This window comes from Myxine glutinosa, chromosome 2, assembly GCF_964187855.1.
Source record: "Myxine glutinosa chromosome 2, kmMyxGlut1.1, whole genome shotgun sequence".
Lineage (NCBI taxonomy): Eukaryota > Metazoa > Chordata > Myxini > Myxiniformes > Myxinidae > Myxine > Myxine glutinosa.
The window spans coordinates 136813558-136840002 of record NC_136262.1 but is presented as its reverse complement, the minus strand read 5'-3'; the positions used below and the strand labels follow the sequence as shown (position 1 = coordinate 136840002).

General features: G+C 45.0%; 1 protein-coding gene across 5 annotated transcripts in view; it reads left to right on the top strand.

Annotated features, from left to right (window-relative positions):
* Positions 1-26445, top strand: part of POLRMT (RNA polymerase mitochondrial) — a 238297-nt gene that overhangs the window by 125667 nt on the left and 86185 nt on the right. For all 5 annotated transcript variants that reach the window (XR_013622380.1, XM_078771712.1, XM_078771710.1 and 2 more), the window contains 2 exons: positions 3595-3807; positions 20573-20745. Coding sequence is in view for 4 of the 5 variants with exons in the window: in XM_078771712.1 (XP_078627838.1) it covers positions 3595-3807; positions 20573-20745 (386 nt within the window). In the remaining variant the exon portion in view is untranslated. The remainder of the gene's footprint in view (positions 1-3594; positions 3808-20572; positions 20746-26445) is intronic.

Sequence of the window (26445 nt, the reverse complement as noted above, 5' to 3'; positions counted from 1 at the left end):
CGAAGAGACAACGGCGCCTCCGGAAAGATAAACGATTCTTGAAATAAGCAAAACTAAAGGCTGCTATGGCCTCAAGAATCCTTAACAAAACAAATATCATTATATAGAAACACTGCCAGTTTTACAAAATATATTTAAACAATTTGCTTCAAGCTGGAGAGAGGGAAAATGTAGCAGGAGGAGTAGAGTAGCGGCTGCTGCACTGAATTTCATGTGACGAAATTCATTTAATAACTGGGTCAAACAGTAAAGTTGGTATCGGGAGTCTACTTTATGCAAACCTGGAATGGTTCAGTGACTCCATTCTCTGACTAAAAAGAACCAACTTCACCCCGCTGTACGGTGGTTGGAGATTCAACCTCACTTTTTATGTCATACACAGTGAAGTATCAATGTTGCTGAACTCACTATACTCATAGACTCTATTGGTCGGATCGGACACTGCCCTGATCGGACAAATCGTCGGACACTGCACTTCTGTTGTCTCGAAAATGACTTCAAAGCAGGCATATCCTCGCTGGTGCATATTAGCAAGAAGGCAGCCTTGCCCGTTCCCCCACTCTCTCCTCGCCTCTTTCCAGTCACGCATTGTCCTTCACAGCATGGAGCTCCTAAATTAAACCTTTCTGAGACAGCATGACCTGTGAACTCGGGTTCTTCTCCATGCTCCGGTTTTACAAGACTTTCACCATTGAAGGACTTTTGCAACCCGACTGGCCTGTCGGATTCATTCTGTGCATACCCACAGGACAAGATTCTTTCAAACATGTTCACAGCCAACCCTTCAGCCATTTTTAATCTGCTGGGGTTTATTTTACAAACTGGTTACCTGAGATAAGTTACCATCTTGAAAGTCGTGAGTTAATTCATAGCTGCATTGATATCTAAGACGTCTATACGATATTAATTTGGGAATTCTTAGGAAAGTGATTAAGCGTTGTTTTTAATTACCCTCGCCTGAGGAGAGGGTATTGCATTTGAGTCCGTTTGTCTGTTTGTCCGCACAGAATAAATATGATTTTCTCTGCAATCGTTGGTCCGATCGACAGGAAATTTTCGCCATGGGTGCAACTCCACCTGCATAATTTTTTTAATGATAATTATGACGTCATAGGTCACGTGGTTCAGCCGCCATCTTGGAAAAAACAACAAACTTTGCTCCTCCATATCTCCAAAAGCGCTGAATAGAAAAAAATTGAGAAATAGTTCATTGTAAAGAACGCTCCATGGGGAATAAAATGTTAATGATGATGTCATAGGTGCCTCCATTATGACGTCATAATTCGACAAGTACAAAACTTCATCCGATCAAGATGAAATTTCTTGAGCATAATCTAGGACTAAATTAGTTTCGGGAAAAAAAAATGATGACGTCATCGGTCACGTGGTTCGGCCGCCATATTTGTTTTAACACAAGCCTTAAAAACCACTGAGAATACACCCTGGCGAGGGTTTGCAATCTCTGATTGCTGTTGTTCTTGTTAGTATTATTGTTTCAAAGTTAGATAAGTTATAAAGTTGGACAGTGAAGATTAATAAATTTTACTTGTAAAATATCCTTCTGTCTCTTGTCGAATGCTGGTTTCGCCCATAAACCAACAAACAGGACACATTTGTGTCCTTGTTTCTTTTCTGCCATGACGTCCCCTGGGTAATTGGTGCACTCGCTTTGGTGCCTCGAGCTGGACATTTAATAGTTATACTTCCCAAAACCGTTTGCTGTTTGTGAAGTTTGCTGTTGAAACCAAAGCTTTCAGAATCATTGAAATCTCCCACGATGAAGCTAACGCTGAAGGCCTTTCACTCCCTCACCGCAGGCAGCTTGGTGGACTTTCTGTCTTCTACCGACTCTGCTCCGGCCTAACTCCCCCAGCTCTGTCTGTGCTCTGTCCCCCAAATATTCCTAGAGGTCGCACAAGATCTGCCAGCAACCCTCTTCTGATGAGACTGCCAAAATCAAGATTCTATGCTCACCTTCACTCTTTCATTCCTCTTTTCTCCCGCCTCTGGAACAAACTCCCTCACTCTCTCCAATCCCATTCCTCCCTCCAGGTCTTTAAAACAGCTGTTCAGCACCATTTCTTATTTTCCCCCATCCAAAACCTTGATCTTTTCTACCACCGTTAATTTCACCCCAGATGCACTGTTTTTTGAAATTCCAACTTCTTTCCTTGAAGTCCTAGCAGTGTCCATGTGTTTTATACCTCTCCCACCCCCTTGCCCCCCTTCCCATGCCTCCTCCCCCCCAAGCCCTCTCCACCCATGTCCCTGTTCTCTACTGTTGTACTTGTGTGCTGCCCACTCTTTCCCCATCTTGTCTCCTGCTCCCTTTATTATTTGCTTTTTTTGTGATTAATGTTAGCTCTTACACGAGTTAGCTCTAACACAAACTTAATATACAAGTTTGCATATAAAAAAAAAAGTGTGCTTATAATAAATTGACGATTTGAAATGGTCACTGACCAAAAGAAGAGACAAGCATAGCTGCATTAAAAGTATACCACCCGCATGCCAAATAAATAAATATCCTCCAGCGCGGCATTGCCGGGGCGTCCCCGGCGCTCGGCAATACCGCAGTGCAGTTCATAGAGACTGTATTGGGAGGGAGAGGTGTACAATAATTGATTGATGAATTACATAATTAAAATCAATAAATAATGATCATAAAATCATTTCTTAATCAATTAGCTAATGGCATACCTCAACCACCAGTGTTTCATCCGAAGCTGTAACTTTTTGAAAATGTATGTCATTAATTGAAATAATTAATTAATTAATCAATAAACAGTTAATCGATGAATTGATCAATCGATAAATCAAAATATCCTTTATAGTCACATTACTTGGTCATTGTCATGTCCAAATATCAGCTTCCCAGCTCAAAAGGTAACTGAGATATTCCCTAGATGAGAAAAATAAATAACTGATTAATAATGAGAATGAATAAATAATAATGGTAAAATAATTAAATTATTAATCAATTGGCTAATAGCATACCTAAACCACCACCGTTTCATCCAAATCTGTAACTTTTTGAAAATTAATAAATAGTATAATTAATCGAATAATTAATCGATTAATTGATTAATCAATAAATCAAAAATAGCCTTTACAGCCAAATAACTTGGTCATTGTCATGTCCAAATAGCAGCTTCCTATCTCAAAACGTGCCTGAGATATTGCCCAGATGAGAAAGGAAATAAATAAGTACTTAATTAATCGATAATATTTAAGTAATTAATCAATTAATTGATTAATCAAAAAACAAAAAAATACTGTTTTTGTCAAAGCACTTGCTCACTATTGTGCCGCAATTTCAGCTTCCTAGCCCAAAGAATGGCTGAGATATCGCCCGGACAAACAAACAAACAAGTACAGTTTGATGATGTCGTGCAGCGACTGGAGATGGCATAGGAAAGAGCGATGGACAACAAGCAGGAACTCCTATTTTACTTGTAAAAATGTACAATCATGGTGGTGCAGATTACCTGAAGTGTGATTGTGATGTTGCATTAACTTTTACTGATAGGGTAATGAAAAATGTGATTATGTGACATTAAGAAGAAATTCGTCATCGTGCGTTTCTTTTCACAGATTGGCTTTATCAAACCACATCCTCTGCTCACCCAAATACTTGAAAGTGACCACAATTCCTCTCTCATCTTTGATGCTTTCGTCATGCCTACATATTGTCCACCTGTGCCCTGGACCAGTCCCACATTCGGTGGCTATATTGTTACACCCGCACAGCTGATACGGATGGAGGAAGGGATAACCAAACAACGCGATCTTCTCGATCATTGCAAGGTTAGTGGTGGATGATCCTCCAGCATTTGTTGTTGTCAAAATGGTTGTATTAATTACAACTCAATCTTTGCTGAACAGCACCTTACCCGTTTATGCCTCCAGAGACTTCATCGCCGGAGGCATTATGTTTTTGGATTGTCCGTCCGTCCGTCCGTAATAGGTTTTCGTTGCTGCAATAACTTAAGAACTGCTGAAGAGATCTAACTCCAACTTGGTTCAAGTATGGATCATGATGCAAAGATGAACTGATTATATAATGGCCGTGGTTCTTAACCTGGGTTCGACCGAACCCCAGGGGTTCAGTGAGCCAGTCTCAGGGGTTCGGCGAAGGTCCTCCAAGACGCATTGCAATTTGTTTTATTGTTTCTTTTAGTTTTGTATCAATTTTGAATCTATGTTTAATTACGCTTATTATGGGGCCTTTACACAGGGTGGCGACCTTTGTGCCTCCCTTGTGCGACCATAAAATTTGCCAGGTCGCCGTTGGAGGCTCAAAGGAGGCAGAATGGTTGCCTAGGTCGTTCAAAGGTGGTACACAGGAGGGTCAGACATCGCCATGGACGCCATGGTCGTCGTAAATTTTTGAACATGTTCAAAACCTCATTTGTTCAAACAAATCTCCCCACCCTCATTTCTTCTCAATTTCCCCCCTCTCACTCCCCCTCCTCAAAGCGTCCTCCCCGCTTCTTCCCCCTTCCAACTCTCACCTCCATCTCCCCCAACCTTCTGCCTCGCTCTTCCCCCTCCTCAAATAACACCTCATTGTGCCTTACCCAATCACCATCAAACCTTTTGTCCGCCCCATCCTTCCCTTTCTCCGAGCTATTCTGAAATCTCTGACACACCTTCAACAGCTCTCCCTACATCTTCCACCTCTTCCACATCTTACCCTACCCCTCCTCCCCCCTGTTCTTTATCCGATGCTCCCCCTTCCTCTTCATTAACGGTATGGACCTCAAACATCCGGGGCCTTCGTTCAAACTTAACTGATCTCTCCATACAGGTTGTTTCTGTCAAACCAGACGTGATCTGCTTAACAGAAACTTTCCTCCTTCATGATGTCTCTGATTCCTTAGTATCTCTCCCGGGTTACTCTCTCCTCCGGTATGATAGACCTGAGCCTTGTCCTGGAGGTGGGGTTGCTATCTTTATCAAAAACTCTCTTCCTCACTCGCCCTGCACTGCACTCTCTCCACCTCACCCCCAGGAATACCTCTGGCTTCGGCTTCCCCATCGCTCCCACCTCTTTCTTGTTCATATGTGTGTTGTACCGTCCACCAAACAGTGATGACTCCATCTACATTTCGCTGTCTGATAATATGGACCAACTTCTATCTACTCATCCCAACTCTCTCTTCCTCATATGTGGTGATTTCAATTGTCACCATGCCAGTTGGCTGGGTGTGGGTACCTCTCTCACCAGCCATGGCTCCTAAGCAAAGGACTTCTGCGACTCACTGGGACTGACACAATCTGTCAATTTCCCGACCCGGATCTCAGTCAACGGAGCATCTTCTCTTCTGGACTTGGTTATGACTAACTTCCCTGAAAATGTCTGCTGCTCTTCTTCTGCTCCAATCGGATCATCTGATCATGTGCTCGTTAAAGTGGACATCTCTCTGACCATTCTCATGGAGCCTGCTCAGCGTCGACGAGTCTGGCATTTCACTCAGGCCAACTGGCACGGTCTTCAAGCAGCCATCAATCGTCTGGATTGGTCTCCCATCTCCACTGCCTCTGACATCAATTCTTCCTGGGAATTCTTCCAAAGCAAACTGATCTCTCTCATGCAATAGCGGCAGAAATAGGCAATCCCACCCCCCCCCCCCCCCCCCTGTAGACCCCGATAGATTTTGATTTTTTTTTTTAATGCTGCGAACAAAGAGTGCATCATGGGCGATGAATGTTGCCATCTCGTTTCATCGGAATTGTGCATGTAGTTTCAGAGATGAAAGCAAATACGTACTTTGAGGGGGTGAGGTGTTGCATATGTTTTAAATAAACTTCTTGAACTACATCATCTATCTATAATTCCAGTAATCTCTGTGTGTATGTTTGTTTGTTTGTTTGTTTGTCTGTGACCGCTGTTTCTCGACAACCACGGGTCCGATATACTTGAAACTTGCCAGGTATATTGCTGGGGACCCGAGGATGTGCCTTTTCAAGGTTTCATATTAATCGGACAATTACTTACCGAGCTATGTCCAAAAAACGATTCAACCAATCAGAGAGCAGCGAGCTATCGCGTGTGCCGAACGTGGCGAACACACTCTGCCTCGGATGGCACATTTGAGAGCGTATTCATTTATTTCCCGTCGGCAAACTATGTTGCCGTTAAACTATGTTTTAAAACTAATTAAAACTAATTTGCGATTCATCGTAACTGCGATTTGCGACCTTCCGGACAGTGAGGACTGCACTTCCGGCATCCAATCACAGAACGCGTTATTGCGTAGGCGTGGCCGATGTGAGAGCGAGCTGATGCTGAGCCCAGCGCGTGCGCCATTACGGTACGTAATTCGATTTCTTCCGGAGAAAATAATAATTTCTCGATTTCTTATGCGCATTATTTCTCCCAATTCAGTCAGAGCGAAGGGCGGAAGCGAAGAGCGTTGTTTTTTTTGTTTACGGGCGTACGGGCGGGGTAGAGCGTACGGGTAGCGTTTTTTTTTTTTTTTGGCACATTTGAGAGCGTATTCATTTATTTCACGTTGGCAAACTATGTTGCCGCTATGTTGGCGTTAAACTATGTTTTAAAACTAATTAAAACTAATTTGCGATTCTTTCGCTTTCCTGCGCATTTGTGCACGCTATGGCGATTTCTTTACCAAACTCCGCTAGCCGTTAGCTTTGGACCAAACCATTTCATGTAAATAGAGGGGGGGGATTGTCACCGTACTCGCAAGCCGTTAGCTTTGGACCAAACCATTGCATGTAAATAGAGGGGGGGGGGGATATACTTTTAGATATATATATAGTACGGGCATGCTCTAGTAATCATAATTTAAGTTGTTTTGTTGATGGGAATTCGCATAACCTTGGACAGAATAGTTATTAACTCTGGCTGAATCGTACAAGTGTCCTGTTGGGGTTAAAGACTAAAATGAGGATTTTTATTTGTAAGGGGTGTATTGGGGCTTATTAGTGTGCATTTAATGTATTAAAAAGAAGAAGAAAAGAAACAGTAACCAGCAATGCAAAATGAACACAGATGTGTCACACTTATTTCCCCCTTATTGTTTTGTCATACCTTTAATTAAAAACAAAATTGAAGAAATTATAGGAAATTGATTGGTTTTATTCATGAAAAATAAATATTACAGCCATTAATTTAATTATATTGCATCACACTGAGTGTACATTTGATTGTATCACGAGTTATATACACTGAACAGCAATAGAAACGTCACTTCATAAAAATAATTCCTGAACATTTCCCATAGAAATATCAATGCATTTCGTTTATATATCTCGTTATTTACAATAGTCTGTATCTAAATTTAATCCTAACTACCGACAGTGGTGCACACATGGATAAAAACAGGTCACCAAAACGCAGGCAAAAAAACGACCATGGTACAAAGTCGTGCATGATTCCCATGGAAATCAAAATGCACGTGCGTCTCCTTGTGACTTTCCCTATAAAAGGCACCCCAAAACGTGTGTTCATCATTCATGTTTCGATGCCAGCGCCATGCCCAAACTTACGAGGATTCAGAGAGACCAGGCTATTGGAAGATTGCATGCTGGACAGACTGCACGAACATGTCAACGTGAGAACCATCTACAGGTTACAGGAACGATACCAGGCCACCAACAGCACCGATGACCGCCCACGCAGTGGCAGACCGAGGGTAACAACACCACGACAGGATCGATAGATTGTGCGTCATCACATCCAAGATCGCTTTACCAGGGCTACAGAAACTGCAAGACAAACAGTTGGAACCCACCAGAGACACATTAGTGGTGATACAATCCGTCGACGTTTGAAGAACAGGGATGTCCGTTGTCACAGGCCGTATCGTGACACTGCCGTGACCAGCTACAGTGGGCCACACAGCATCAAAATTGGCCTTACCAGCAGTGGAGAACCGTTCTTTTCTCAGACGAAAGCCGATACTGTGTTTCCACGGCAGATGGCAGAGTGAGAGTTTGGCGTAGACGTGGGGAACGCTACTCAGATGACTGTGTGATGGAAAGAGACTTGTGGGGTGGTCCAAACATCATGGTATGGAGTGCTATTGCTCTCAATCACAAAGTCGGTCCTGTGGTGTTCCAGAATATTGGTCCAGGAAGAGGCAATGGTGTCACAGCTGCTCGCTACATCGATCAAGTCCTCAGACCTCACATTGTGCCACATTTTGGACGTCACGGAAATCATGTCTTCCAGCAGGACAACGCCCTTGCCCACACTGCCAGAGCAACAAGGGACTTCCTGCAACAGAATGGCATCCAAACCATGCACTGGCCTGCGCTCAGCCCCGATTTAAACCCGATAGAGCACTTGTGGGACGAGGTTCAAAGAAGACTGAATGACGTTCGACCAAGGTCGACAACTGCAGCTCAACTCAGTCAGGCGTTTCTCAGAGTGTGGGCCCAAGTGACAAATGCCTTCATCAACCGATTAATCCACTCCATGTACAGACGATGTATGGCTGTCATCAACGCTCACGGGGGTCACACAAGATACTGATTTTGACCTCCCTTGTTCTCACCTGGTCTTGTGTTTTTCTTATTCAGAACATTTCACATTATTGTTTGAACTGTGGTGACCATACCTGTAATGTTTCATGTTGATCCTAAATCTCAATTCGTGTTGATCATGACTTGAAAATAGACTCCAAAATATTGATTCTGACTGACGTTTCTTTTGCTCTTTAGTATAGTTATAATACAAAGTTTATAAAGTCAAAATTCTAACGACAAGAATGTACCTTATGATGGCTGAAATTTATTATAAAACTACCACAGATACCCGGTGTTGCCCGGAAAATAAAGTCAGTCACGTGTGTGCAGTTGGCTTTTTATAGTCAGATGAAGCCACGCCCCTTGTGCACGCCCCCAGTCTAAATCTGATGCGCCCATGTTTTTTGTAGTGAAAAGTTACCACATGAACCCCCTCTTCCTCTCTAAGTCACTTCCTTAGGCTGTCCATGAGGCACAACCGAGCACACAGACATTCACAAATGGGGTTATATAGATTAGGAATTGAGGGGAAATCCCTTAGTAAGCTTTTGGAAGCATTTTAATAATGCAAACAAGGCTTTGGGGACATGATTAGAGGAGGGTGAGGTTTGGGGGGCGGGGGTTGTGCAATTCCCCTGTTCCCACCCAAAGCTAGTTATGTAACAAGACCGATAGTCTACCAGTGGCATAGTCGGGCTTGTTTGATGCTTTAGTTGAAGAAGATAGTAAGACATGGGTGGGTGTACCAGTTAGCAGTTAGCAAATGATTAAAATATTTAATTTTTTGGACTTTACGCATGGGCATCCGGTTCATGGATGACTTGGGTAAAAAAAACTCAATGATGAACCAATCATGGTTGTGTTGAAATATTATCAAACCAGCGATATCCGGATCGTCATCTGTTCATATCCGGATTCGGGAGCAAGGGCCGTGTCGATCGCATTTCAAAATCATAATTGTATTGAAGAATTTCTGAAACCTCCTCACTACCTTACGATGCCTGTTGGGACCCCAAAACGTTCCACAGAAGGTTATTATATTTCCTTTTAGTAAAATATGCAACTATAATGGTTACTAAACGAGTCCCGCTGTCATGTGACCAGATCCTCAGCTCTGATTGGTGGACGTTTGTGGGGGACATACATACGAACAGGCAAATGCTGTTCTAGACAGGATTCCCCTACGGGTGGGCTATGACATAAAACTGTCATACTGTACAATTTCCATAATTAATTTAGAATTAATGACCTGTCATCTCGAAACCACCCCCCCCCCCACCCCCCCTCACACCCATTCCCATCCCTATCCACAAATTAACCGAATGTTGATGCTTCGGAAAGAGTCAGATAATACTCGAAATAACCCCCACAATATTTTCCCATTGAAATGTACACACTTTTCCCATTGAAATGTACACAATTTTCCCATTGTAATGTACACAATTTTCCCATTGTAATGTACACAATTTTCCCATTGAAATGTACACAATTTTCCCATTGTAATGTACACAATTTTCCCATTGTAATGTACACAATTTCCCCATTGTAATGTGCACAATTTTCCCATTGAAATGTACACAATTTTCCCATTGTAATGTACACAATTTTCCCATTGTGATGTACACAATTTTCCCATTGTAATGTACACAATTTTCTCATTGAAATGTGCACAATTTTCCCATTGTGATGTACACAATTTTCCCATTGTAATGTACACAATTTTCTCATTGAAATGTGCACAATTTTCCAATTGTAATGTACACAATTTTCCCATTGTAATGTACACAATTTTCTCATTGTAATGTATGCAATTTTCCCATTGTAATGTATGCAATTTTCCCATTGTAATGTACACAATTTTCCCATTGTAATGTACACAATTTTCCCATTGTAATGTACACAATTTTCCCATTGTAATGTACACAATTTTCCCATTGTAATGTACACAATTTTCCCATTGTAATGTACACAATTTTCCCATTGTAATGTACACATTTTCCCATTGTAATGTACACAATTTTTCCATTGAAATGTACACAATTTTCCCATTGAAATGTACACAATTTTCCCATTGTAATGTACACAATTTTCCCATTGTAATGTACACAATTTTCCCATTGTAATGTACACAATTTTCCCATTGAAATGTACACAATTTTTCCATTGTAATGTACACAATTTTCCCATTGTAATGTACACAATTTTCCCATTGTAATGTACACAATTTTCCCATTGTAATGTACACAATTTTCCCATTGTAATGTACACAATTCTCCAATATTGACCAATTGAGGTGCTGTTTTTATGAAGAATAATTAAAATTCATAGTAATCAAAAACTAGTTAGTATTAGGATTATGCATTTTGATATTAGCACTCAGCATACTATTGACGAATAAACTCAAGTGTTTCCATGGTGCCCCAAGAGGTGTGTGTTATGTTTGGAATTCACATGTTTATAATTGATATGTTTGGAATACGGGAGTGACGCCATCGGAAACGGAAATGACGGTTGGAGTAGAAAGGTTGGGAGGAGCTGAGAGAGGCATGCGGTTTGGCATGAGGCCTAAAGCCGAAGGCTGGGTGATTGGTGATTAAACCGTTGACGTTCACAAGCAGTACGTTTCGTGTGATTACTGGATACAACATATGGCGACGAGGATGGCTGATATTTCGTTACCTCCACCGGCACCATTCCTGCCGGTCTCAGGCGAACCCACAGTACCATGGTGGCGGTGGTATCTGTCGTTTGAAACGTACTTACTTGCGCTGGATTTACAAGCCACGGCGGCTCCACGTAAGCGAGCCATTCTTATTCACTGCTTGGGTATGGAAGGCCAGCGGATTTTCTCCACTTTCAAACCGGCGAACAACACGTTCCAAGCAGCTGTGGATGCACTTTCTGCACATTTCGATTCTTGGCGGAGTCTTCTTCTCAATCGCTTTCAGTTTCGTCAGCGGTCTCAGCGGCCGGGTGAGTCCATGATCCAATTTGTGTCTGCACTGAGAGAGCTCGTACAGCACTGCAAATTCGGAGCACCACAGGACGAGTTAATAAGGGATCAGCTCATTGAAAAAACATCTTGTGTTCCGCTGAGGGAGCGCCTGCTGTTAGAATCTGATGATGTATCATTGGGGAAAGTGGTGGATATCGTGAAGCAAATGGAAGCGGCATTAGCAGAGGCATGTACATTGGCAGACACCTCCACAGCGCCATCTTTGGATACTACAGCACAAGTGCCTGTACAAAAAGTTCAAAGTACCTCCCGGCGTTGCACTAACTGTGGATCACTCGGACATGCAGCCCGGTCCCCGTAGTGCCCTGCAAATGGCCAGCGCTGTAGGAATTGCAAAAAAATGCACCACTTTGCCCGGTGCTGCCGCTCATTGCCCGTCCTATCAGCTACCACATCTGGCACAGCAACTTCATCACCAGTTGTTAGGGTTAGGTGGTGTCCCAGCCAGTCACTGCATTCAAAACTTGTGGATGCTACGTGAATGATATTTTGAACCCGCTTCTGGTTGATACAGGTGCAAAGGTCTCGATTCTCAATAAGGCAACTTATGACAAATGTTTTTCGCACATTCCTCTGAAACAGACTGCAGTGGCTCTGTCGGGTTATGGCAACACCAACATTACAGTGCTGGGTACTGTCAGCCTTCCAGTGTGGTAAAAAAACTACACTGCTGCTCCTTCAGTTTTCTACATCACCACAATGGGTGCCAATCTGATGGGGCTGGACTTATTCCACAGTCTGCACTTTCGGCTGGCTGATTCCTGTGGCACAGGTGTCCTGCAGGTCACGACCACCTGGCACCACATGTTTCCTGCATGATGTCCTGCAGGTCACGACCACCTGGCACCACATGCTTCCTGCATTGTTTACAGACCCGGGGTGCATCTCTGACTTTGTACACCAGCCTACAGTTAACGCTGCTGTTGCACCAGTCATTCAACTGTTACGGATTCGTCACTTCCGCTGTTGTGGTTTCACCCACTTGACGTAGTTCTGATCTTATGTACTGTTATTATCTTCAAAAGGTTTATTATTCAGGAACGGTTATCTAAAGTTAAAAAGGCTAACTTTAAATGATACAGGAAACCGAACCGGAAGTGAGGAAGAGGAAGAAGCGGCGCGAGAAAAGTCGGAGAAGACGCATGACGTCAGCGCTCCGTAATGAGCAAGGTCTACCGACAGTCGCGAGGGAATTTTGAGTTCCTTGAAAGGACATCCGGCGATAGGAAGTATCGCTGGAGGGGGAGAAATCTGCGTAGTCAGATTTGGGCGCTGTGATTCCGACGAATCCTCGCCTCGTCGCATCGGCTCAAGCAGGAGCCGTCGGCCATTTTGAACCCCGCGCTTCGGATACCAACGAAGGTTTTGCCTCGCGTCATCTTCACACCAACATCCTACCATCTGTCGGGGATGTGTGTGTGCGACCGCTTCGTCTCCAATTACGTTGCGGGTTGCTGAGTGAGCGGTAAAGGTGCGCCTCTGGAGGGTGCCCTTGTACAGTTTGGCGGGGCGATCTCCAAGGCCAACTGTACGCGCTTCGGATATCGACTGGAGAGCGAGATTCGGGCTTCGACCGGATTTCGTTCTATCGACCGCTGGAGCGAATCAAATTCGCCTTGGGAAAAGCTATAGAGACATTGAGGAGTGTCCTTTCACTCGCTGGCAGCGCAGTGAGTTACCTGACTTTATATAAGATATATATAGAGTGCACTCTTAATGGCCCTCTGTTATACCGTTATTCCTGCGTGTGATTTCTAATACAATTTTGTTCATTTATAATCATTGGTGTGGTTTCACTATTGATTTTCAACACAGGGTAACATATTCTTTCTGCCGGGGCTCCTCTCGGGGTTCGGAGGTTACCAAGGCGAGGAGATTGTAGAGGATTCCGTAACACAACCCCTGCAGGTCACGACAGGTACCTCTGCAGGTACCTCTGGCTCTCCGGGACCAGGTCACGGCAGAACTACAGCGTCTCCTCGACTGACGTCATCAAATCCATCAATGCATCCCCTTGGATTTCAAACCTGGTCATTGCACGGAAAAAAATCTGGGGAGCTGCGACTGGGTGTGGACCTCCGGGCAGTCAACAAGGCCATCATTCCGGATAAATATCCCCTGCCCACCGCAGAAGAACTCGCCACACATTTCAATGGCTCCACCGTTTTCAGCAAACTGGATTTAAAGCAAGGTTACTCACAAGTACCCCTGGCACCAGTCAGCAGAGACCTCACAGCCTTTGTCACGCATATGGGGGTTTTCCATTACAAGCGCATGCCTTTCGGCCTCTGCTCAGCTCCCAGCTATTTTCAGAAAATAATGTCTCTTCTAGCCGGCATACCTGGGGTGTCAATCTACTTGGGCGACATTGTGGTACATGGCGCCACCCAGCCTCAACATGATGCTCGACTACAACAAGTTTTTGGTCAGCTCTCTGCCCATTACGTCACACTCAACTCTGTGAAATGCCTCCTCAGGGTTCCAGAGATAGAGTTTGTGGGGTACAAGCTCTCAGGGCAAGGCATCACTCCTATCTTATCACATGTTGATGCCATCCATGCCCTTCCTGAGCCACAGTCAGTATCCCAACTAGCCTCCTTCCTGGGTATGGCCACATATTACCTCCGCTTCCTCCCACAGTTTGCCTCTACTACAGCGCCACTACGCCACCTCCTCAAAAAGGATGTACCTTGGGAATGGACCATGGCTTGCAGCCATGCTGTACAGACACTTAAGCATCATCTCACTTCTGCCCTAACTCTAGCGCACTTCAGTCTCACAGCGTCACGATGGTTACCTGTGATGCCTCCATTTTGGCACTGGGTGCTGTACTGTCACAGCTTCATGATGGGGTAGAGAAACCAGTAGCGTTTGCTTCCCGTTCCCTCACTCCGGCTGAACAAAAGTACTCGGTGGGTGAGAGGGAAGCGTTGGCATGCATTTGGGCATGTGAGCGCTGGCATCTCCACCTCTACGGCAGAGCCTTCACGATGCGAACAGACCATCAAGCTCTCACGGCACTTTTGACTACAAGCGGCTCAGGACATAAACCACTACGATTACTCAGGTGGGCAAACCACTTGAATGAGTACAATTTTAAGTTGGAATTCACACCGGGACGCCAGAACACCGTTGCGGACCTTCTGTCAAGAGCGGTCGTTCCACCATCAACGACTCAGCAGGAAACAGACACCGAAACTGATCTAGTGCAACTGCTTCAGGCACCCTTGTCCACTGTTTTTTCCATGGAATCACTTTGTAAAGGGTCCCAGGACGATACTCTGCTTACCACGCTCTGTACCTACATTAGAGGGGGGTGTCTGTCCAACGTGAAAGGGGAGCTGTTACCCTACTACAGAGTGAGGGCAGAATTATCCTGCTGGGAGGATGTCTGCATTGCCAGAGGTCACCGAACCTTGATTCCAGCATCCCTTGGAGTGCAGGTCTTGCGAATGGCACATGAGGGACATCTTGGAGTCGTGAAAGTTAAACAGCGCTGCAGAGACATTGTCTGGTGGCCCACCATCGATCACGACATCGAACTGATGATCAAGGATTGCACTGCATGTCTCAACGGAAAATCCTCTCAGCCAACTCCTGCCCCTCTATCCCCTATACAGTGGCCATCCGCACCTTGGAAAAACATCTCCAGGTGGACCTCTGTGGAGAACTGCATGGGGCACCAGCCCATGCCCGTTACCTACTCGTGGTGTATGACCTCCATTCAAAGTGGCCTGAAGCTTTGCCGCTGGGGTCAGTCACCACTCAATCGGTTATTCAAAAGCTTGATTCATTGTTTGCCCGGTGGGGTCTCCCAGATATCATTACCACAGACAACGGGCCCCAATTTATTTCTGCTGACTTTACAGCTTACCTGGCAGAGAGAGCTATCAAGCACATTAGAACAGCCATATACCATCCTCAAGCTAATGGAGGTGTGGAGCGCCTCAACCAGACGCTAAAGAACGGCATCCGTGCTTACCTGACCGAAGGTTGGCAGTGTGAAGCAGCTCTCCTGCAAACACTCTTTCACTTTCCGGCCTCCAAGCACACAACTACAGGGGTATCTCCCGCGTCGCTGATGCTGGGAAGGGAACTACAACTCCTGCTCGATCGCCTTGGCTTTATCAAGGGTAATCCTACATCGTCAGCTATACGTTTGCAGCGTATGAAGTTGAGGTTTGACCAGTCCAAAAGGGCCAAACCACCGACGTTACAGGAGCGGGACTGGGTGCGTGTCCGGCTGCGTCGGCGTCGCAACAAGCTGCAGCCTCGATGGTCGGACCCATTGCAAATCGTTAAGAGATTGGGAGCAGTCACCTATTGTCCACACGATGGCATGCAAATCGCTTGAGGAAGGTTCCTGTATCACCGGTCGGGCAAGGACGGGGAAGCATTTCTCCTCTTCTTTCCTGGCAGCCGCCAACTGTGATTGACAACAGGCCTGCGGACACACCTGCAACTCCAAGGGCTCCTCAAGTTCTTCAGCGACCTCAAAGGGCTAAGCAATAGCCTACATGGATTAAGGACTATGTGATTGGCTAATTGTTTTTGAAAAGGGGAGGGAAATGTTATGTTTGGAATTCACATTTTTATAATTGATATCTTTGGAATACGGGAGTGACGTCATCGGAAACGGAAATGTCGGTTGGAGTAGAAATTGTGGGAGGAGCTGAGAGAGGCATGCGATTTTGCATGAGGCCTAAAGCCGAAGGCTGGGTGATTGGTGATTAAACCGTTGACGTTCACAAGCAGTACGTTTCGTGTGATTACTGGATACAACAGTGTACCACGGAAATCATTTTCTGGACACATATTGGAGGCAAGGCACACCTCAAGATCCAAATGTGCTTGTGGTACAATGTGCCTACGTCCATAAATTGCAATGAATTTTGGGAAATGTAACTTATTTTGTTGAAAGTGCAAGTTTTTTGCTCAAGGGTACTCTAATCATCAGCCACTGTCTTGATTATAATCAACACTGGCACAACAAGAGATGTTTCTGTACGACGGCAACCCATCAGACAAGTTGTGTTATCCATGTGCCAAGTTGGGAGATGATACATTTTATAAATACACATTGAAAATGGAGTTTTTCACTTGAAGCATTCACTTATCTATACTATAAGTAGTCAGGCAGATAGGTGTAACAATTGTGGGTTTATACGTACAAGCATGAAATTTGGCACAGTCATAGATAATAGTCTAATGAATAATTCCAGATATGGACCCACCGCGAAAACGTCCTATGGTAGCCGTGGCGGCCATTTTACAAAATGGCCGCTTTTAGTCTAGTGGCTAGATAGGGGTCTCGTGCACCCCCCCCCCCCCCCCCCGAAATATACTTCTCATTGGTGTCTATAGATAGGAAAAAATGTGTAGAAAATGATTTGCTATGTTAAATAGTTGAAAAAATGTCCCACGTATCATTTTTATGCAAATTAGTGCAAATTAGCAAATTAAATAAGGTGAAAATTAGCAAATTAAATAAAGTTTTTATTTATTTATTGCAACTTGTTATCGTATCTTATCTTTTTTTTCAGTTGGTGTTTCGAACAGCGAAATGTCTAAGAGTTATCAGCTAGTGGATCCACTGCAACCTGGACAATCAAAGGCGCAGGTACAGACGGATTGGAACAAGTGCGTTTTGTGCCAAAAAATCACACGAGAAAGTTTGCAATGCCCAGCAGAATCAAAACGGCACGATGTTGGAGTTGGTTATTCTACCATTGCCTTCAACATCAAACGTTTCAATGAACTTCACGAATTACCGATGCCACTAGAATTAGGACGCCTTGATGACGGGAATGACATTGAAGCTACGTTTCTGGAGAACAATGCCAAGTGGCACAAATCTTGCCATACAAAATTCAATAATATAAAACTACAACGAGCAGAAAAAAGGAAATGCGCACAGGGTTGCGACCCTGATGCTACTCCATCCAAGAAATACACTCGTCAAGTCGCTCATCATGAAGTGGCAGCATCGGATGTCTGTTTTTTATGCGAAGATGTGTCAACTTCCGAACCACTCCGTGAGGCATCAACTTTTCGTCTAGACTTACGCGTACGAAGATGTGCATTAGACCTGCAGGACGAGAGGCTACTTGCAAAATTGAGTGCTGGGGACATGGTCGCACAAGATGCAAAATATCATCCAAGGTGTCTTGTTTCACTTTACAACAAAACTAAATCATTACAAGATAAACAGAAGATGGACACAACTGATAAAGTCAACCATGGGATTGCACTAGCCGAGTTGCTGTCATTTATCGATGAAACAAGAATAGATGAAGAGCATGCACCTGTCTTTAAACTTGCAGATCTCGTCAAACTTTATTCTAATCGTCTAGAAGTGGTATTGGCTGTGGCAGCAACAACCAAACTCAAAATCCAGGAGCTTTGGGTGGCCTTTGGGACAGGCCAGCACTTCAGGTATATTCCAGCACATGAAATTGCAGCATTCCTCGGACCAGATAAGTCACAGGCCCTCCCGATGTTCCATGCATACACAGGGTGTGACACAGTCTCGTCATTTAATACACGGGGCAAGAATACAGCCTGGGATACCTGGAAAGTATTTGACGAATTGACGCCAGCGTTAGTTCATCTCTCCACGGGGACAGCAGACATCTCTGATGACGTTGTGGCAGTGCTCGAGCGGTTCACCATTCTTCTCTACGATCGCACCAGCAATCTCGTCAACATAGACGAAGCTCGACAGGCACTCTTCACGAAGAAAGGACGAGCCATGCAAGCTATTCCCCCTACCAGAGGAGCCCTGGTACAACAAATCAAGAGGGCTGTGTACACGGGTGGCCACTGCTGGGGAAACATGCTCAAGGTTGTTATGGATCTGCCCTCACCTGGGGATTGGGGATGGATCGATCCCCACAACTGGAAACCCCTGTGGTCCATGCTTCCTGAAGCCAGCATTTCATCAAGGGAGCTGATTTGTTGTAAATGCAAAAAGGGTTGCAAGAGACGATGCAAGTGCAAACAAGCTAGTTTGAAATGTACCGCTTTGTGCCAGTGTGGTGGAGAAAATTGTGACGTATAAACAAGATCAAACTGGAACTATCTAGTAATATAAGTTACCGTTACAGTGCTTGGTGGGTTAATTGACATTGCTGGCAAATGCAAATTGTGGTCATTTGGAGAATACAATTATGGCATATATGTGTATCTAGAGTCATTTCATTAGAACATAAAGAAGCATTTGTGTCGTCCGGTAAAAAATAATCGCGGTCAAAACGGCCATTTTGTAAAATGGCCGCCATGGCTACCATAGGACGTTTTCGCGGTGGGTCCATATCTGGAATTATTCATTAGATTATTATCTATGACTGCCAAATTTCATGCTTGTACGTCTAAACCCACAATTCTTATGATGGATACACCTATCTGCCTGACTAAAGAGAGGTGTATGTGTGTGTCTGTGTCTGTGTTGCCATTTTTCTCAGCGATGGCTGAACGGATCTTCGTCAAACTCTCATAGGTTCATCAGTGAGTGCTGGGGTGTGTTTTATTCGGCACAACATTATTTTGACAACAAAAAAAAAATCAGATTTTATTTTCACATTTTTTTTTAAACCATTCTATAGTACATGAGCCTTTGTAGCTATGTGAAAGGAGATATTAAGTTATCCCCAGATCGTGTGTGTGTGTGTGTGTGTGTGTGTGTGTGTGTGTGTGTGTGTGTGTGTGTTACAGTATTGTGGGTGTAGAGAAGTGTTTTATCACACACAAAAAAGTAGGAGAAAAAAAAAGATTTCTTCAAAATGCCAAAAGGATTAGAACATCACCAACCAATGCCGCGTACTCGTGCTACTTCCTGATATCTTCCAGTAGTGCTACATCAACAACTCAGCCAGACGGAGATTTGCTGTACATTCTAATTATTTAATACTAGCAGAAGTACCCGGCATTGCCGGGCGGAGGAGGGGAGGGGAAGGGGAGGGGTACGGTGGGGGGGGGGGGGGGGCGAGCCCCTTGGCAAAGCGAGCGATTTTTTTTTTCATAGCGTTTCATGGCGTTTCATAGTGTCATAGCGATTTTTTTTTCATAGCGTCATAGCGTTTCATAGCGTCATAGCGATTTTTTTTTCATAGCGTCATAGCGATTTTTTTTTCATAGCTTCATAGCGTCATATCGTTCATAGCGTCATAGCGTCATAGCGGTCATAGCATTTCATAGCGTCATAGCGATTTTTTTTTCATAGCTTCATAGCGTCATATCGTTCATAGCGTCATAGCGTTTTTTTTTTTCATAGCGTCATAGCGGTCATAGCATTTCATAGCGTCATAGCGATTTTTTTTTCATAGCGTCATATCGTTCATAGCGTCATAGCGTTCATAGCGTCATAGCGTTCATAGCGTCATCACGTGATCGCTCTGAGCGAATCAGCGCCCACCTGCGCTGATTCCGTTAATTCCGTGCGCTGAAATGCGCTGAGGTAAATATGAATAAAAAATATGGATCGTCAAATATTTTGAGTTCGGCCATGTTCGTCCCACGCTCAATGGCCATGTCTATGTCAAATATCAAGCATGTAAGCCTCTCCGTTTAGGAGTCTATCGGTAACATTACACACACACACACACACACACACACACACACACACACACACACACACACACACACACACACACACACACACACACACACACACACACTGTGTTTTATATATATATATACAATATAGATTGCCATGTGCACGTGGGACTCTGTGCTGCAATGAGCCAGTTATTGGTGTTGCCTCAGTTGATACTGTTTGGTCCTTTCAATGCATTTTTAATGTTGCAACAAAGTTGCAGTGTTTTTTTTGTTTTGTTTTGTATACTTGGTCAAGGCTCGTGTATGAGCTAACACTTATAACATATAATAAAGGGAGCGGGAGACAAGAGGGGGGGGGGGGGGGGGGAGCGGAAATGAGGAGAGGGAAACAACAACAGTGGAGAACAGGGACATCCATTTAAATTCAACTTAAATTAAATTAAACTTTAATGCATTGGAGCCAACGTTCTCCTTTTGGTGCTGAAAGCAGTGAACTTTTCACAGGAAGAAGATCCTTCAAAGCTGCATGTGGTTCTTGACACAGTCAATCAGCTGGGAAGCTGTCCTTGGCAAATCAATGAAGAAGTACTTGATGTGATCATTTCTCTGTTTAACAGCGGAGGCTCCACCCAGCTTGGTGTTCCACCTCCACCATCAGCTGGACCCATTTTACCCAAGTGAGTTATTTCGCTTTTTTAATATGATACAATTATAATTGGGTATACCAGGATTTATTAATACTTTGGCAGTTAAGACCGAAAAATAGGGCGTGTCGTTCATTTTTTCAGGAAAGCACCAAATTTGGCACAGATGTAGTATGGACCTATACAATTGTTTTCCTGAGGGGCGCCCAAAAATTCAGAACCCCCTGGTGGCCGCCATATTGAATTTCAACATGACCGCCCTTTTTTCCATTTTCCTTGAATCTCTCATAGTATTTCAGGTAAAATTTCAATTCCAAGTGATACACATTGTTTTATTGGTCTCTGATAACAATGAAATGGTATTAATTAATCAAAGTTACACACAGTTGCAGTTTTAACTTAAAATATTGTGGGCACTTGAAAGGTGGAGGCTCTCGCACAGACGCGTAGTACTACAAGCACTGTCCATCGCAGTCACACAGTGATGTGCAGGGCAGATTTGCCCTGGAGCATTTACAGTTGCCTTTACAGGCCGACTTACAATGGCATGTTGTAAGCTCTGAACATGCCTCCTGTATCAGTGGTATTGTGGTCCAAATTGGTGTCCAAGAAGTCCCTGTTTTCATCCAGCCCCAATCAGCTGGTGATGGAAGTTCTGGGTAGGGCACAAGTGCCTGACTCAATACGTGTCCAGCCTGAAAACATGCACGTTTTAGGTGTTCGAAGGCGTCTGCTGTTGTGGGAATGTGATCAATTGTTGTTGCCTTCTTCGTGAACAAGTGTCGGCGCATGTCATTCACTGTCTTTATCTCGGTAGTCCGGTCATAGAGGATGGCAACATATCTTTCTATGCTCTGTAGTTCCATAGTAATAGCGTCCACAGATGGCCTATAAGCAAGAGCATGAACGGTCCGTGATGCTGCGGTATGCCTCCCAAGCCTTCCAGGCTGTCTTTTTCCCAATTTGGGCAAAAAATGACACTGTTGCAGCCAGTGAAGGCATGAAATAATGGCAAAGACTCGGACTTCCTGCTGCCAAGGCCGGTGGCAATTTTATGGATGGCAAGGTAGCGGTAGCTTTTACCAGTGCCAATGGCAATCCAGAGTTCCTCCACACCATGTGACTGGTAGGTAAAGTAGTGTGCTATTGCCAAGACCACAATATCAGAATCTACAGTTCGAATCAATACCCATTTTCTCCCCTTTTTGTCCATTGTCCATTGCCCCCGCTATTAACGGGGGTAGAATAGCCCCTCAGGATTTAATTTTAATTTCAAAATTTCTGAATTTTTGGGCGCCCCTCAGGAAAACAATTGTATAGGTCCATACTACATCTGTGCCAAATTTGGTGCTTTCCTGAAAAAATGAACGATGCTTCCTCTTAACTGCCTAACTATTAACCAAACAAAACTGTCCTAATCTGACACACACACACACATATATATATATATATATATATATTGTTGCGGATCCGGGGGTCGGCGCTCCCCTTACCGAGGGGGGGGGGTTAATGCCCTTGTCTATTACACTGGCCGATCCCCAAGCCCTGGAAATTATAACGCTCCTTTGTGGGGTTGAGATTGGCCAGGGTGATTGGTCAAGATGGATTCCCAAATACCTGCGTGCCAATCTCTCCGCAAAGCAGGGAGATAATTTCCGCTCGAACCACGGACAGATGGAAATTGCCGAGCGGTTTAGCAATCCGCGATTCGAACCGTTAGCAATGACTAACCCGATTCTGAGCGGTTCTAATCGTGCCACCGGTACTCAATGGGGAAAAGACAAGGACGATTGGATGAGAGGAAACCAAAAGGTAAGGAAAGAACAAATATGGTTTATTAACTACACTAATGAAAGAGGAAACAAAAGAAGGGCATGTACAGGGAGAAGAGCAAAAGGACACAGGGCAAGCTTACACAGTCTTAAATATCACACCCAGGACAATACAGACAGACTTACACGAAAGGGGAATAGCAGGAAGGAGGAGAAGATCCAGGCAGATGGCAGGGGAGGAAGGTCCGGGCAGATGGTTCAGGTGTTGAGGTTCGGCTCCAGGTTCACGCTCCACTCCGGTCCACGCTTTGGTTCCGCGGCGAAACCCGGCAGGCAGCACAGTTGGTATTGTCGCGTTAGTGGACCGACTCTCTCACTCAACTTCATGTCTGGTCTCGTTCTTGCCCCAACTCTCTCTTTTTCTCTGCCTCGCAACCTCTTGACTCACCGCGGCTCTTTGGCTCTCCCTTCTGCTCTGCCTCGCTACCTCTTGACTCACCGCGGCTCTCTTTGGCTCTCCCTTCTGCTCTGCCTCGTAACCTCTTGACTCACCGCGGCTCTATTGAAGTAGTCCCACGCGAGCGCTTTTATCACGCGCTCGCATATCAAGCCGCATGCTTTTTAGGTCCGCCTACCAGTGAACACGCCTCGGCTCTGATTGGTCGCAAGGGTTCACCGGCTCCTCCCTTCGTGACACGTTGATGGGGCCACGCCTCGCTCCGACAACTCCTCCCCCTTTTTCTCCGCTCTGACCGCATGGTTAATGGCGTTTGAGCCAGGCAGCGAACGCTGCTGGCAAGCAAGGGAACACAATTTATAACTCCTCCCCCTTCTTCTCCAGCTTGACCGCGTGGTTAATGGCGTTTGGAGCCAGCGCTGCGGCTGGCAGAGACGCGCAATCCAATTTGGAGGGAGGCTAAGCCGCAAAATGAACGGGATTGAACAAGGGGCCCAGGTTATTTGATTAATGCAACGCAGTGTCAAACTATTGGAAACAGAGCCTTACCTGAAACACATACTAATGAAATAACTGAAGAAGTTCCTATGGTGTCCCACGTGTTGCTCGTGGACTAACTAGGGTGCGACCTTTGACCTTTACCAGATGGGGATATTTACAGGGAATTATTTACAAGGCTTATTATTTATAAGTGACGGTTCTGAAAATCGTAACAATATATATACACAACAACAACAACAACATGCATTTTAAGGCCATTTTCCCTGCTAGAGCGGGGGTTAGCCTTGCGGTCCCCATGACAATCTTCTCCATCTTGCCCTATTTTCTGCATCTCTCCTTGTTAACCCCCTTGCCCGCATTTCTTCTTCCACCATCTTTAGCCAAGTCTTTCTCGGTCTTCCCAGTCCTCTACTTCCTTCTACATTCATTTCCATCACTCTTCTCAACCAGTCACCTTCATCCTTCCTCAACACATGACCAAACCATCTCAACCTGTTCCTCTTCACAGCATCAATCACAGGCTCTATTCCCATCATTTTTCGCAATTCATCGTTTGTCTTCCTCTCTCTCAACGATACTCCGCACATCCATCGAACCATTCGCATTTCCACCCTTTCCAACCTTCGTTGCTGCTCTACGTTCATTACCCATGTCTCGCTCCCATAAATCATAACACCTCTCACACATGCAGCATACACCTTTCCCTTCAACATGCATACATGCAGCATGCAACATACATGCAACATACATGCAGCAACGGCACTCCCCTCCTCATCAGCACGCCACTCAGTTCCTGAAACTTCTTCCATGCACATCTCACTCGAGCAACCGTTGCCACGTCTGATCCACCTTCTCCAATCAGCATGTCTCCGAGGTAGCAAAATGTTTTCACACCTTCCAGCTTCACGCCGTCTCCAAGATCCAACTCAACATTTCCTCCATCTGCAGCTCCCTCTGTGCACACCTTACATTTGAATGTAGCTGCCACACTGGTTAATGACCCTCTCAGACCACTACATTTTTGATGAACCCACTCAGCGCACATTGTACATTGAATGGAGTTCACTCCGACACCCTTCCTGCACACAGCACAGGGCCACTTCCCAGTTCTTTTCACCTCACCACCTGCTTTACCACTTGCCATCACTTTCATCTTTCCGATATTCACCTTCAGACCTTTTGTCTCCATACATTCCTTCCACCTGTTCATCTTTTCCTTCAGTCCATCCATATTTTCCGCAATCAACACCAGATCATCTGCATACAAAAACTCCCACTGTAAACCCTCCTTTATGTTCTGAGCCAGCACCTCCATCACAGCTACAAATAGTAGTGGACTTAGTACCGACCCCTGATGCACTCCCACCTTCACCTCAAACTCACCACTGTTCCCGTCCTTCGTCCTTACAGCTGTGCGCGCTCTTTTATACATTGCCATCACTACTCTGATCAACCATTCCTCCACTCCGAACTTCGTCATTGCCCATGTCAATACTTTGCGTGGAACCCTATCGAATGTTTGTCTCCAGATCAACAAACCCAAGAAACAACATCTTCCTCTTCTCCATGTACTTCTCCTGCAACTGCCTCACAATAAAAAGCACGTCTGTTGTTCCTCTTCCTGGCATAAATCCAAACTGCATTTCGTCGATCTTCACTTTCTTCCTTATCCTCCTCTCCAACACCCTTTCCAATACCTTCATTCCATGCTCCAATAACTTTATCGCTCGGTACGATCCACACTCTAGAGGGTCACCTTTTCCCTTGTATCGAGGGACGAGGGTACTCAGTTCCCAAACCACTGGAATGCGGCCTTCTTTCACCGCCAGATTACAGATCTCTGTCATTCTCTTCACACCCCAACTTCCTGCTGCCTTCAACACATCTCCCACAACTCCCGTCGGCCCTCCCGCTTTTCTACTCTTCATTGCTTTTATCGCCTCCTCAACTTCCTTCTCAGTTATCTTCTCTGCCGGTCCTAAAACTGGTTTACTCTCGATGTTACCATCCCATTATTTCTCTGTATTCAACAGCATTTCCATATGTCTTTTCCATCTTCCTTTAATTCCATCTGGGTCCACAACGATTTGTCCCACTTCATCCTTCAAGCAACTCACCCCCATCACATCACACCTCTCTTTCGCTATCTGCTTTGCAATCCTGAATACTGCTCTCTGACCCTCTTCCAAATCCAAGCGTTCTCCGAACATTTTCCTACATGCCTCCTGCGCCTTTGCTACCTCTTTCTTTGCAGCCTTCTTGGCTGCCTTATAACTTTCATGCTCTGCTGTTTCTGCTCCCGTACCCTTCGCCTTCTGCCACTCCTTGAACTTCTTCCTCTTCTCGTCAATCCTCTTTCCAACTTCATCATCCCACCACCATGTTTCCGAGTGCCTCGGTGGTCCATCCACATACCTCACCAACGGCTCCCAACAGACTAGCTTTCATTGACATCCAACCACTTTCAAGCTCAACCACATCATCCTCTACCCTACTCAGCCTCTCTTTTAATGCCTCCCTTACTGTCACCTCTTTCAACCTCCACACCTTCATTCTCAGTTGGTACTTAACCCGCCGAGCTCTCCTCGCACCTTTCACCCTCATGTCGCAGACAACCAAGTGGAGCTGTGAAACAGCCTCCTCCCCCGGGATCACCTTTGTGTCCCGGAGGTGCCCCCTATCTCGCCTACGCAACATCAGGTAGTCAACGGTTGTCGTCGACCCACCTGACATGTATGTAACAAGCTTATTATCCTCTTTCTGGAACTGAGTATTACAAATCAACAAATCAGCTCCATCATCACACTCCTGATCTCCTGATCTCCCTGTCATTGTCCCTACATTCCATGTCCCAAACCTCAGAAACCGATCTCCACTTAGGGCTGTACCCTGCCCATATGTCGTTGTAATTGTCATGGTTCGCTTTTTGAGGCAATGTTTTTTTTATGGCCGGATGCCCTTCCTGACGCCAACCCTCTTAGTCGGCTCTTACGACACGCAGGG